Here is a 15,147-nt window from a genome sequence, read left to right as displayed (position 1 = left end):
GTTTTTTCCCAACTGAGGAACTATTTCTGGGACAGATAGGTATGCGATATGCTCCGAATATGTTTTATAGGATTTAAGAGAGAGAGCATACTGGTCCTATCAGTTTAATTTTGTCCATTAATCACACATATTAATTTTCAAATAATAAACATACAACAAGGCTTAACTAAAGACAAGAAAGAATTAAACAATACTTAACAAATTTGCTTGTACGTCTTTTTAAAGAAGAATATTATCTCTTTATATTTACTTTTAAAAAAGAAGTGAGTGTAAGTTTCAAAATTTTAATTCAGAAAGTAATGTGTGAAAAGTCTTTGAGAAGCTTACTATTATTTTACCCCACTTCGCCCACCACAAAAAATATCCTAATCGAAAATTATTTAGGCAACCGCGAGAGGCCTTAAATTCATAATTTGTTTTAAAATATTTGATTTTTAAAAGCATTTTTAAAACATTTAAAGTACATTTAAAAAATTTCAGTTGAAAAGTATCAACAATGAAATAGGTATTTATTGTTAAAGATATCGTTTTGCTCGCATGCTATATTTTTCTCTCGCATGGTACTCAAAAATCTTTTTTAAAATTTCGATTGAAAATTTTGATTTAAAATATTTTATTCTTTTGCAAACGTTTGTAAAAAAAAAAAATGTTGTTAAAAAACAGTTTCTTTGAAGATGTATGCTGTTTTATGAATACAAATTACTTGGATTTCTTTTTTGATTACATTGTAATATTAATTGTTACATTTAAAAGAGAATTAATGCTATGAAATATTCTTTTAAAAAACATTTTTAGTTTATTTCGTACAACTACATGAAAATTAATACAAAGACTCGACATCAAAAATATTTTGCTGTTTATATATATATATATATATATATATATATATATATATATATATATATATATATATATATAAGAAAATAAATAATAGATACTAGTACTTCCATTACTATAGTTTCCAACAGCTCTTAACAGATGGATAAATAAGGTTTTTTAGGAAAATTAACAACTTTTTTTTTTTTTATTTAGTAAACTACAGTAAACTAAGAAGAAACAAAATTTCCTGTAAAATAAAATTAAACAATTTTTATGAGATTCTTCTGCAAACACTGTTGCTTTGCCTATTGCTAACAAAGTGTTTGTTGATAATGCTCTATCATCAGCTACATTTTCTGTTGGCGATAAAATCACTATATAGTCAATTTTGAAGTTCTACGTAGAAAAGAAGAGTAGGATGGGAGCTGACCCTATTTGGCTCAATCATCTTTTGTTTCATATGAAAAATTTAATACTCAAAAACCTCCATGTTTTTCAGTAATATGCGGATGCCCTAATTATTGCATGGGATTAAGAAAAAAAAGTAGCATTAACTTCTGTTTCATTATTTTTGTCTTAAGCTTTATTTGTTTAACACTTATCCTTAATAGAAAAAAACCCTATTGGTAAATTAGTTTTTTTGAAAGAAAAAAAAACAAACCTACATTTTAAGCCATGTGAAAAATACATAAATTTTTTTTACTTGTTTTTTTTTTTTTTTTTCGTGTGTGGTGTTGGGAGGGTGTCTATAAAGGCAATTTTTTTATGAACTTGAAACCTTTATTTTTCAAGGACACAATTTTGAAGGCACCTTACTGTATGGACTCTCTTTTGTAAAACGTCCACGATTTTAAAAGAATTTGTTTTTAATTTAGTCTCGTTTTATAAACAATCAAAGAAGTAACACCTGTAATCTAATTAATGGCTGCCATTTCTTTTAAAAGGAAATGCTTTCCACAAATTCCCAGTTTTATTATCGACACAATCTCCACGTCTTGCGTTAGTGAATAGAATATTCAGCAAATTGAGTCAGCTAATTGAAGTCTGTGACGAAAACTTCTGTATGGGTGAAAAGTTTAAATTTTCCACTTTCGAGCTTCATTTATTGGTGAGAAAGTTTAATTAACGTATCGGTTTATTTTATACTTAGCACTCTTCCCACAGAGTTAAGCATTAAAGCTGCTGAGAGAAATTTTCTTTATTTAGTGGATGCTGAAACGAAGTATTACGCTTAATTTACGTAAAAGAAATGAAATGATTGTGCAAATTTTGCTAAAAATGAAATATTTTAATTGATAAAACTACAGAGTAAACATATTTTGTGGGAAAAATATCCCCCGACATGATACATGTTTACTATATATATATATATATATATATATATATATATATATATATATATATATATATATATATATATATATATATATATATATATACACATACACACACACATATATATATATATATATATATATATATATATATATATATATATATATATATATATATATATATATATATATATATATATATATACACACACATATATATATGTAATACGAAAAATCCTTTGCTAGGCCTTTTCCATATTAAGTTCTGTTCACTTATATGTCAGCGCGTATGAGTCACAGACATTATTTATTACACACTTAAATGCTTCTCATACCATATATGGGTATGTTCTAGTCTCAGATGTGTTTTCCCTTAAAGTACCTACCAGACACTTTTTTTCCCTCCAGACTTAAGCCAGCCTCTGTCTGCGGTGCAAAGCTCAATAATATTTCGTTATTGCAATCTGCTCCTACTATATAGATCACATGATCGGGGGATAATTATCTGTAATCTTTTAATGATATTCCCTATATAAAAATCGTGGCACAACTGAACAAGTTGGTTAGTTAAGAGAAGTTCCTGCTGGTATATTCTATGTAAAAATAAAGATGTTGTGAATGTAGCTTTGTCCTCTTCCTACGTGGTAGATTATCACTGCACAACACTGCAACTTGCGAAAATCAAGATTCGTAATAAGAACCGAGCGGCGGTTCTTACATATATATATATATATATATATATATATATATATATATATATATATATATATATATATATATATATATAATACACTGCGATGGACATTACAAAACGATGGAGAAAAGCAATTTAAAGTTATGGATTGATGTGAAAAATGTTTAAAGCACCATTTGTAACTAATGAGATTTAGCCACAAAAAAAAAGATAAATAAAAATTTTCACATTATATCATATTCAATTCTCAAAATACTTCGTTTCATGGGGAACTCATTATTTCTTCAATACTTCATTCAACTTCATAGGTAAAACATAATTTGAAAGATTTTTAAACATTTTTTTTTTCCGTAATCAACAAAAATCAAAGAATCAATTTATATTTCGACTGCTTTTTAAAAAACGACAGTTAAAAACGGGATTGCAATTTAAACTGTCAGTTAAGTTATATTAAATTGTATTTTCTTATCGCTGATTGCAATTTTCTGAACAATGAATTATTGCACATAAAAAAAAAATCTTCGGAAGAGTTATGTCAGAAAGTATGATATACTAAAGAAACACTCCAATATATGGCGCTGATCGTTGTAAAATAGGCACAGAAAGCTTTGGCAGTTTTTGCAGCTTTAGAAAGAGGTATAATAAAAGAAAACTTTAATTGCAACGTGTTCTTTACCTCATTGCACGCTATTTTTTTATGAATAGATAAATCTACTTTCCATTGTGTACAAATACAATATTTTCTATTAAAAAATAATTTCTTTTGTCTTCAACAACAAAAAAAAAGCACATTTCGTTACTTTTAGAAAACAGCAATTCGCTTAACTTTTACCAAATACATTTTTATTCAGAATGTAGTTAAATAAAAAGAAAAAAGCAGATAATTTTTTCCCCGATATGCTTTGGGAGTTCATTTTTAATAAAAAAAAAGGGGGGGGGAAATGTTATAACCACGATATTTAAAAGACGTAATTACAATTTTGAATGAAATTTTGTTTTTCTTTCATATATAAAATCGCCAAATGGACTGAATTGTTACATTTTTTAAATATGTTATCTTTTCTTAGGCAGTATCATTATTGCTACTCGTCTCTTTACTAATATACTTTTTAATTGAACGCTTCGTTTAACTTGTTTATAAAGTAAAATAGCCTTTAATTTTTTTAACGTCTCATTTGTTACGTTACGCAAAAATTGAAAAATCAAAAGGAAATCTGATTTTTATGTTTCAACCTCAATGATTTTGCGATTTGTAATGTCTATTTGAATGTATGTAAATGTTCGGAACAATTTCGATACAACAATTTTAATTAAATATATAGTCAATTGCTTTTTCCTTTTCAGCTAAGGAAAGGTTGTTTTTATCGGTTTTTGCATAAGTGGGATTGCTTTAATGTTATTTTCCTTAAAAATATATTTTTTAATGAAATTGTATATATTTTTAATTACTGAAAGATTTTTGGATTCTGATTATGCATAACTTAAGCACACATTATGTTTTGAAATATCATAAATGAATGCTTATTATATTTTGTAATCTCTTTTTTGTTCAGAGAAAAGAAATTTTTTACATGTCAATAGAATTTGTCAAAACTTTGCACACATATAATATGCGTATTTAAACTCTACGCTTTATTTCTAATACTCATAAAGATAAATTTGAATTAAGGTCTCGAAATATTTTTAGCTATAGTACGTATGGGATTTTCATATTTTAAAGAAATCTTTGGGGTAAAATTAGGAACCTCACTTTGTTTTAAATATTTCAAACGTGTAACCACAAGAAAAAACAAATTTAATGTTTTATATTCTAAACTAAACTGCATTCTTTCTTTAGGAATATGCCTAACACCCTTGTAGTTTCGGTTCGCGTAAATCAATGATAATTTTTTTTTTAATGTAATATCTCGTATTTCCCTTAAAATAACATATATAGTCTATATATAAATTTTAACCCTAACTCCAGTGGATTAACCCAAAGCTCCAGTAGATAGCGTTCATTGTTCAACACTTTTTCGGTTCTTCATTCCTCTGAAATGAGTCTTGCCGGTAAAAAAATTAAGTGCCCAGATCCAGTTCAGCCTTGTCACAATAAAGCCTTTCCCTGCATTTTAAACATTACCAAATCATATTATAAAATTATCACACCGTGGTGCGAGTTTCCTTGTTGATGACGTCAGGACCGTTACTCAATCATTGGCTATTATATATATATATATATATATATATATATATGAGGATATTTATTTATTTATTTGTGTCTTCTTTACTCGAATTGTATTGTGAATTCGTTATTTTAAACGTTACGTGATAAAGAAAATCAAACGATAAACTAATTAACTCCCACATTTGTACAAGAATGTGGGGGATGGATGGAACAACATTTAAATTCCTTGTCGAAAATACAATTAAAAAAAACTGTAAACAATTTTACAGACAAAAACTAGTGTTTATTCTTGCAATCAGCACTTTGAATAATTGATAAGGAATTTTATCTTGGCAATTAAATTTGCAAAGTTTCTTTTAAACACAGAAATAAATTTACATAATATCAATGTGAGTTGCATATCCATCCCTAAGCTATTAGTATGCCAATTAAAATTATTATTTTACTTTACACTTTATTTCATTTCTTTATTTTTTATTTAAAAACGGTAGAGAAAGTGCTTAACTGATCGTACCGTTTTTAGTGCCTCTTTAAAAGCAAAACAACTAAAAATGATTCTTAAAAGTTACAAGTCGAAATGATTTCGTTTTTCTACTCCTCTTAGTATTATAAGTCTTACATTTCAATCAAACTCCTTCAAAACTTTTAAAGTGATGCGTAGAAACTTATAAGTTGTAAAACTGGAAAGAAAATGACTTAAAAAATGAGGATTTTTCTCGAGAAATCATTTATATTGCAATCGTTCTTTCGGATGTATTTTATACTTTAAGTAGTTTTAACTCTACTTTGCGTACTTTTTAAAAGTAGTATTTGTATTTTTGAAGTTAGTTTCAGCAAAATTTCAATCGGTTTAGGAATGTTTTAAATGTGCATTTTTAAATACTACATTATTAAATTTAAAACTATAACTGGATTTTAGGAAAACTTTAAAGGGAAAAAGCAGTTATAAAGGAGTTTCGGAGGAAAATCTATTAGTTACTTTGAAGTTACAAAATATTTGTTTCGGGAATTTAAAAATCTTTTTTTTTTTAATTTAATAGATAATGCAATGAGTATATATGAGAACAACTTTTAAACTTCATATGTGTATTATTCTTATTATTTTATTTATTCATTGCTTACAAATGCAACCAATTTTCCTCCATACGTATGCCTTTATTGATAATTATTATTATTATATTTATTTATTAAATACAAATGCACCCAATTGACCTCTAAACGTATGCCTTAATATCGAGGAATCAAACAAGAAATCGAAATTACCACCGAATGATATCATTACGCAATAATTAGATAATACTAATAACGTATAAGTGGTAAGTGACGAAATTTTGCAAGATTACTTACCAGACAAGGCAGTGTGACAGTAATTATTACCGTGGATTCCCGCCAACTTCGGCAGCAACGGCATACGTCTATTGATATTGACTGTTGCTGTAGAAATTTAACCAACAATGACGTCATTATGACATACCACAAACAACAAGTTGGAATTTTTTTCTGTAGGAATTTAAAAAACCGACTGTAAGCGACTGGCAACGAACAGCAGGCCAATTAAAATATGTAGTGCAAAGGAAATACGTGAAAAGTATGACGTTTCACGATTGATTTGCCCGCGCTGTCGGGATGAAAGCTGTATCAAATATGTTAAAGTAAATACAGTGCAAAACAACGGTAAAAAATAAATGAAAAATACTTACGCGACTCTCTAAAAGCGGCATTTTTTTTTTTAATTGTGCTTAACTTCCATGTTGTATTTTATAAATGGAACACATTGATCAATAGTAAACAGTTCAAGATAAAAACTTAGCATTGAGTTTAGTAGAGAAAAATTAATAGTTGGCCCGTTCTATTCAAGAAATAAGATTATCTTTAGACGTATTTCATCAGAAAAAAATATTTGTGGTAAAATGCATAGGTAAAGAGTATTTTTTACGATGCAATTTAATGTGTGAGAAATCATTGAAGAAGTAATTTTTTCGTACTTTCGACTAAATTTACCTTCGTTTTATTCAACCAATTTATGTTTTATTTCTTAAAGTGCTCAAAAGATAAAAATGAATTTTAGCCTTTTATTTTCTGCTTCTGTAAAGCTAGAAATACTTTTCAACTGAAATTTTCAATATTCTAAACATATTGTTAAAATTACGCTCCATTAAACAAAACAACAAAAAGACTTAGTTATGAGCAAAAGAAATGAAACAAATCATTACTAGTAGACTTTGAAAGCACTAAACAGGATGCAGACATACTGGTAGCATTAACCTTCTTTAGCTAGTTTTAGTTTCTTTCTTTAAAAAAAAAATGTTTATTAAAAGTGTTGATTTAAGTTTTGATGGAAAAATTTATTGGGATATAATTTTTTTCTTTTTTATAATGCAGGTATTATTGTTTTAAAATTTTTTCTCAACGGTTAAAATGTGTATTTTTTTGTTGTGTTTGAGATTTATAAAATAGGAATGAGTTAATTAACTACTAAATGCACGTGTCTGCGAAAAGTAATGATTAACTATTGCTATTTTTAATTTATTAAATTTTCAAACTCGGTTTTGAAGGTTTATTTTTCTTGGATATGGAAATTTTGCTTTATTTTTCTATGTTCATTGTATTACAAACTGAAGCAATTTACAAATTATAATTTTTTCTATTCCAAAACTTTTACAGCTGTTTTTACACTTTTTTCGCATGAAATCACGTTGTTATAACACTAAGCACCTTTCTGCTTTGAAGTACATAACCTGTTTTGAAGTGCATAAAAACTTTACGTATCAGCCTAAATTGAGCTCCATAGCAAAAGTAAAATATTTGCTTCTTGTAATAGAGAGAAAGAAACAGAAGCTATTAAACCAGAGAAAATTCTTCCTAAAACTCACTTTCTTTATGTCGAAACTGGTCTTTGAGATTAGAAAAAAATGAAATTCGTAATGCTGTTGAAGATATAACTAACAAATCGGATACTTAGTTTTTATGTACTCCAAGTGAACGTTTATAAAAAAGTATTTTGAGTTTCCTCAGGAATAGTGCTTTAAGGTGGAAAAAAAACTCTGCCGTATGACAATAAACTATTTCGAGAGAAAAGGATTTCGTCAAGAGCAGCATTTTAAGGCACGAAATTGCTGAACGGTACCTATGAAAGTTAGGGTTTCTTCAGCTAAGGTTTCAACAAGAGTACTACTTAATGGTCCAAAATGACTAAGCTACATAACAGTGAATATCTTCTCAAATAAGAATTTCAAATATTTAGAAATATTTTGTGATTTACAGTAATTTAGTCTAAACTCTTTCCCCTGGTAAATATTTTGATAATATGTATTTTGAAAATAAGATCTCAGATCATTTTAGTTAAATTATTTAAGCCAAAGTTCAAAATATCTGAGATATAAAACAATGAATTATTTCCAACAGTGAGAAAACCTTTTTAATCATTAACGGAAAAAACAAAGTGAGAGTAGCAGAAATGATCATTGTAACGGAATAGATTGCGTTTATCGAATAGACTCAACTGAATAACTCCTCAAATTTTCCAACCAAGCAGCTTTGAGCAAACTTTTCTACAGTGTAGACTTCCAGCGTAACCTTTTTATTCCGCATTGAAAATGAGAAAACCAGAAGTCGATGAATAGAAAATCTGCCACTAATTAAGTAAGAAGTAACACTAATTAAGCCACTAATTAAGTAAGTAATAATGTAGTAAGAATTACTACACTAAGAATTGAACTTAAGATTGTCTTTCACTAAATGGCTAGATGTAATGAAGAGAAATTACGTGGGTTACGCCATTCATACAAAAACAGTTATACAGAACATTTACATATTTAAATCTACAGAAACTATTTAAGGGGGTCCGGGACACAAAAATTCTCAAATTTTGCAATTTTTTTTTATAATTTGAAAAATTGCTCCGTTTTTTTCTGCTTAAGAGGACGTTTAAATCTTGTTTCTACCTTAAATAGAACGAAAGTTATAGTTATTTTTGTTGCATGCATCTAACGAATGTGTACATAACTTTAAAACTTTAAACGCGTTTTTCTCCATGATGCAATTTTTCCCGATTTCTTGCATTCAAACTCTTATAAGTCAGGAACCGATAGAGATAAAGTAATGAAACTTGGAGCATATCTTTTTCAAGCAATTTACTTTAATTTTTATTCGGCGAATTTAAAAAAAATGTTTACTGCAAAAATTATGATTTTTTAAAAAAAAAGTATCTTCGAATTTTTCGAAATTTTTCTTCAAATATTTTTTATTTTTTATTGAATCAATATTTTTAAAATCGCCGAATAAAAATTAAAGCTTAGATATTTGTGCATACTTTTTTGAAAAAAAATTGAAAATTGACCAACAATATTTTGAGTTATAGCAATTTAAAGCAACCCCATTTTTTTGAAAAAAACTAATTAAATTTAAATAAAAAAATAATTTTTTTTCATATTTATGTTATGATTTTGCTTATTAAATAAATGATGAATCAGTTCAAAAAATTTCAAAACTCTAAAGTACATAATAAAAAAAATTTCAAAATGTGTCCCGGACCCCCTTAACACTAGAACGGCCAGAGCGGTCATTTTGACCGTTTACGCGCTTAAAATGCGTTCAAAATTTTTTGGTTTGAACCAATCCCTTTGATGTTTTTTGACTTTAGTTAAATATTAATAAACTTCTACTGCTAAAAAAATCATCCATTTATCTTTACTTGTTTCTTAGATAATTTAGTATATACCTAGAACGGCCAAAAGCGGTCAAAATGACCGTGCGTTACTTTTTCTCTCATATTACTTTTTTTCCTTTCGTATTTCGTATATGAGGGGTGGGAAAAGTGGTGGTTGAAAAAAGGTGACCTTCAGCCGCACTTGTTTCTGTAATATATGCGCATGCGCGGAGATTTGGAATTTTTCCTTTCTTGTTTTCAACCTTGATTTTCCTGTTCTCTGTTTCCTTTTCTTGTTTGCCTTCGTACGGCACGAGTCACATTTCCTGTATTGGCTTTGAACAAAGCGTATGTGAAAGATGTTTTCTATTTGTGTGTAAAAGCAAGACCTCCCAGTTAGAAAATTCCAATTTTATCTTTTTCACATTATATTGCAAAATGGCTCGCAGAACTGTTGGGGAAAAATTTCTTACCCACGATGAAATTATGCAAATAATGCATAGTATTTCTTCGGATGATTCTGGCTCGGATGCTATTAATTCTGATTTTGAAAGTGACGATTGCATACTTGATACAGAAGAAAATTCTTTTCATGCAATTGAATCGGACGAAAATAAGAGTTATCAATCAAGCTCTGAAAATAGTACTGAGCCAGAAGAAGTTTGCTTACCTGTTCCAGGTCGGAAAAAGTTTCGAGGCAGAGGAACACGAACTGAACAGAATATAAATAATTTGGATGAGAATGCCTCGAAAGACGAAGTGGCAAAAAATGGAACTGTTTGGAAATCGCTTGACCAAACTACACCTGGAAGACTACCATCGCAAAATATTTTGAAAGAAAAGTGTGGCCCCACATCATTTGCAGAAAGAAACGCTGATCATGATTCAGCAACCAGTGTTTGGCGCCTTTTCATAAATGAAAAAATGTTGAAGCACATACAACAGTGTACCGAAGCAGAAAGCGCAAGATGCAAAAATGATAACTGGAAAGTGACATTGGCGGAACTAGATGCATTTATCTCCTTGCTTTATGTTAGAGGCGCTATGTTAGCTAAAGGGCTTTCTATTGATGCTTTGTGGTCAAGGAAATGGGGGCATAAATATTTTTCTGAAACAATGCCTCGAAAGAAATTTAAAGAAATTCTTAGATACCTGCGGTTTGACATGAAATCTACAAGGTCGCAACGTTTGTCAACGAATAAATTCGCTCTTATTTCCGAAATTTGGGAACAATTTGTTGAGAACTGTTTGTCGTGTTATAAACCCGGAGAGAATATCTGCATAGATGAGCAACTCTTTCCAACTAAAGTAAGATGCAAATTTATTCAGTATATGCCTAACAAGCCAGACAAATTTGGTATCAAGTTTTGGCTGGCTACAGATGTGAAATCGAAATACATTTTGAACGCGTTTCCATACCTGGGAAAAGATGAAACGTGCCCTGAGAATGTAACTGTTGGAGAACACGCAGTTTACAGACTTATGGAACCCTATTACAATAGTGGAAGGAATGTAACAACAGACAATTTCTTTAGTTCTCTCAATTTAGCACAAAATTTGAAGAAGAAAAGCATAAGCTTTGTTGGAACAATCAAAAGAGCAAAAACGGAAATTCCAGAAAGCTTCAAGAAGAAAAAATGCGCACTATTTTCTAGCAAAGCAGTGCATAACGATGGCGTAACTCTAACATCATACCAGTGTAAAAAGCAAAAGAATGTCCTTCTTTTGAGCTCCCTGCATCCAAATTTGAGTGTAACCAATACAGAGAAAAAAACTCCAGAAGTTATCTCGTTTTATAACTCAACAAAATATGGGGTAGATGTGGTTGACCAAATGGCGAGAAAGTATTCGGTGAAATCATGCTCAAGACGGTGGCCAGTAAATGTGTTTTTCAATGTGCTTGATTTAGCTGGAATAAATGCGTGGGTACTATACAAAGAAATATTCAGCGTAAATATAAGTCGCAGGGAATTTATCTTAAAATTATCAGAGGGGGGGGGGGGAGTTGAGATCGAAATACCTTGAAGTAACCACAAAAGCTGTAAAAACAGAACTGAAAACTGTTTCCATGAGTCGTGGAACAAAGAGAAAGCAGTGTCAACTGGTCAAGAATTGTAAAGGTAATAAGACTGCAAATACATGTGAACACTGCCACAAATTCATTTGTGGGCCATGTACCGGCAAAATCAAAAAAATAAGTATATGCATGGATTGTAAACAAGATTGAGTAATCTTTCTTTTCTGTAAGTATATTTTTGCAATGTCACATTTTTAAAAAATAAATGTTTCAATATAAAATAAATAATTTAGCTAAACATTTTAAAGTAAAATAATTTATAAGTCATATTTAAGCTAATATAAATGCTTTCTTTAGTTTTCGACATTTTTATGCGAGTTTTACAGCTTCTTTTAAAGAACGGTCATTTTGACCGCTTCCGGCCGTTCCAGGTATATCGAAATATCGGCCTTCCTAGTGTTAAAAGAGCAACTCCATGCTGTTCTCACAACGCAAAACCACATGGACGCCTTTTTGACCACGTTTTTAATCAATACTCTCAGTTGTTTTCTCTCTCTCAGAAATATAATCATTTCCCTTACCGTCGAATTGGTGAGTTTGGGACAGCAAGGATAAGGTAGTGCCACGTCATATGTACCAATACCAATATAAATAGGTTAAACTAAGTTACTCGAAGGATAAAGCAGAGTGCAGAGCATGTCAAATTTCAATCTGGTACAAAAACAGCATCCTGTCTCTTATATGTGGATAATTATATCATAATCAATGTGTCATATTCAAAGTCCTACTGACACAATCTCACTCCATTCAACGGTACCCATTTTAAGGACTTAGGAAATTCCCTTTTTTAAGCCGGAACGAGGTTCCGCCGTAAAACAGGGAAATAATATCCTTTTCTTGCAGGATATATGTACTCCCAATTGGATATAGCGTTTATTAGGGAGAAAGAGTTGTATATATTTGTAATGGTGGTGCATAGAAAGTTGGTTGAGATATTTATACTGAATTGTTTAGAAAATTTAAAATGCAATAATATAAAAAATATATGATGTGATTTGATTTTGCTGTAATTATAGATTGGTTGGTTATCAAAAGAATTACTTACATGCACTAAAATAACACATGAAGCATAAATTACAGACAAATATTTAATATGAATAAAGACAGATTATTACAGTATTAATGGCCAAGTTGATATTTATATTCTGAATTTAAAGTGGAAGTACATTGCATTAATAGCCACTCGAAAATATAAACAATGGAAACAGTTGCAATTTATCAAAATTTGATTTAAACATTCTTATATTTTATCTTTCATTTATCATAAAATAATATAATTGAAGATATAAATTTATCTATTGTAATTATTGGGTACCCATAATTATATTTAAACAAAATTATTCACGTTACTGGATAAGCGGGCCCGCTGCAGCACTGCGGAATATGAACTGAGATTAAAACATTATTGTTGTAGTCTTCGTATTTGTAGGAGTCCAGATATAGATGATTCAGAACTTTAAAACGGTGCTCATGATGAAGTTAAACATGGATTTGCTGGATATTTCTGTATTGTAGTCCTCTTTGGTCTTTCACAGATATAAGATTTTTTTTTGTTAAAGTTCAGTCATGGAAATTCCGCGTGTTTTAGACAGTTCTCATGGTGAAGTTAAATATGGATATACTGGATAATTCTTGTTGGTAGTTTTCCTTGATCTTCCACAGATATGGGATTAAGTTCTCGAACTTATAAATGAGATTGAAGACATGCTTCCATAGATGTATAGATTTAAAATTTGATATTGAAGACAAGATGTTCACAAAAAACCACAGACATAACGAAAAACTAAAACTAAAAAATTATATACATTTAACATTTCCTTTTATACCCGGGCGTGGACAGCAAGTCCAGCCCCGGGTTGTTAATACTTCGTCACTGCATTGCTAACGGACGAAACTTTCAAAAACTTTGCTGAAACCGTTGGGAGTTTCTCTATATAACCTCTCTTTTTAGGCAAACCCCGCGAACACCGCTAGACAGGGGCAAACATAGCTTTGAACTCATAAAGCAAATTCCTGACGTGTTCCCTCTTTCGATTCAACCGTGCTGGAGATTAGTACGCGTTAAGAAAGAGTTCCAGATCTCCTTGGTTCAATTTCTTTTATACATCTGCCATCCATGATAAAAATCAAAGCCAAAATTAAAATTGGGTTAAATTGCATATATTGTATGTAAAGGAAAATGGTATAGTGTCCTCCGACCGCGGCGTATTACTATAACGGTAGATCAGGCAGGGACGCTCTCCGAGTGTAATAGGGTGTATTCATGCGCGGTCAATGAACCTAGTTGGCGCGAAAGGAAGAAAGGAATTTTCCCCGTTCTCCACTCTCGTTATATGAAAACTTGAAAAAATAGGTTCGGGAATGGCAGGAATAGACGGATATTAAAAATGTGGCAGTGTGATTCTTATCGCACTGTCACAATATTGTATACTATAGTTATTATTATTATTAAAACTTGAAGTAAATTATTCTACATTTAGACAGCGCAAATGCAGCTATAGTATTAAATGTATATTACGTATATTTTTTAAAGTGTCACTCGTAGGTAGCACAAGGCAAGTGTACTAAACAACAACAAGAAACTCAAAAGAATATTAACAATGTAAATTTAAAACCATGTAAATATGAAAAGTTGAACAGTATGAACAATAGAATGGGCAATAACTGCTACGTTATCAAAGAGTTGGAGCAGTTGGCATATTATACTAATTTCAGGTTTCTATAGAGGTCGGTAACGCACAAGTCAGCGAGTATTTGCATTTTTAATTAGCAAGAAGCTAGATGTTTAGTACACTTGCCATTGTGCTACCTACGAGTGAGACTTTAAATAATATATTGTATGCTATAGTATATTAATATCTAAAGCAAATAACATTTTGTGGTATAGTCACTTCAAAACCATTTAAATAATTTGTATAAGTAATAAAAAAGTTTTATGTTGCAGAATTTTAAAATCAGTGTATGCTTTTGCGTACTGTTCTATAGTTTAATAAATGAATTTATGAGTGTGATTGCAATACAGTAAGAGGCTGATTTAAAACCTTATTGAAATTTGAATTAAAATTTTATAGTGTGCAAATGAAGTTTGATAAAGGTTTTGGTGTTAGATTTAATGGAGATTTATGAAGACACCAAAAGATAAGGGTTTGATGAAAGAGTGCTGGTTTATTGTCACAATAAAAATATTATATGCCATGATCAAAAAAGTATAGTGGTGTGTACATAAATTATAGCCATTACTAGAATAAATACTGTTAGACCTTGCTGATCAGCAAAAAGATTAAAACGATAATTTACATATCAGAATTAAAATATGATGAGCATTCAAAAATTATTATACTACATTTTAGCTTTAAACTATTGCAGCACAGGTGATCTATTTACAGATGATATGGAATGTTACAAAAA

The 15,147-nt window shown here is 29.9% G+C and overlaps 1 protein-coding gene across 1 annotated transcript; it reads left to right on the top strand.

The window, feature by feature from the left end:
• The first annotated feature begins 10,100 nt into the window (after window positions 1-10,100).
• Window positions 10,101-14,865, top strand: LOC129224807 (uncharacterized). The gene is made up of 2 exons (XM_054859356.1): window positions 10,101-10,741; window positions 14,811-14,865. The coding sequence occupies exons 1-2, from the start codon at window positions 10,101-10,103 to the stop codon at window positions 14,863-14,865; spliced, it is 696 nt and encodes a 231-aa protein (XP_054715331.1).
• The last annotated feature ends 282 nt before the right edge of the window (window positions 14,866-15,147 follow it).

This window comes from Uloborus diversus, chromosome 6 (assembly GCF_026930045.1).
Source record: "Uloborus diversus isolate 005 chromosome 6, Udiv.v.3.1, whole genome shotgun sequence".
In the NCBI taxonomy this organism is placed as follows: domain Eukaryota; kingdom Metazoa; phylum Arthropoda; class Arachnida; order Araneae; family Uloboridae; genus Uloborus; species Uloborus diversus.
The sequence above is the reverse complement of the archived record's forward strand: the minus strand, read 5'-3'. Positions and strand labels throughout refer to the sequence as shown.

Bases quoted from the DNA above. Each gene is read 5' to 3' on its own strand.
- LOC129224807 (XM_054859356.1), top strand. From the start codon at position 10,101: ATGGCTCGCAGAACTGTTGGGGAAAAATTTCTTACCCACGATGAAATT. The intron at 10,742-14,810 runs GTCAAGGAAATG...AAAATTTTATAG, and splicing joins CTTTCTATTGATGCTTTGTG to TGTGCAAATGAAGTTTGATA.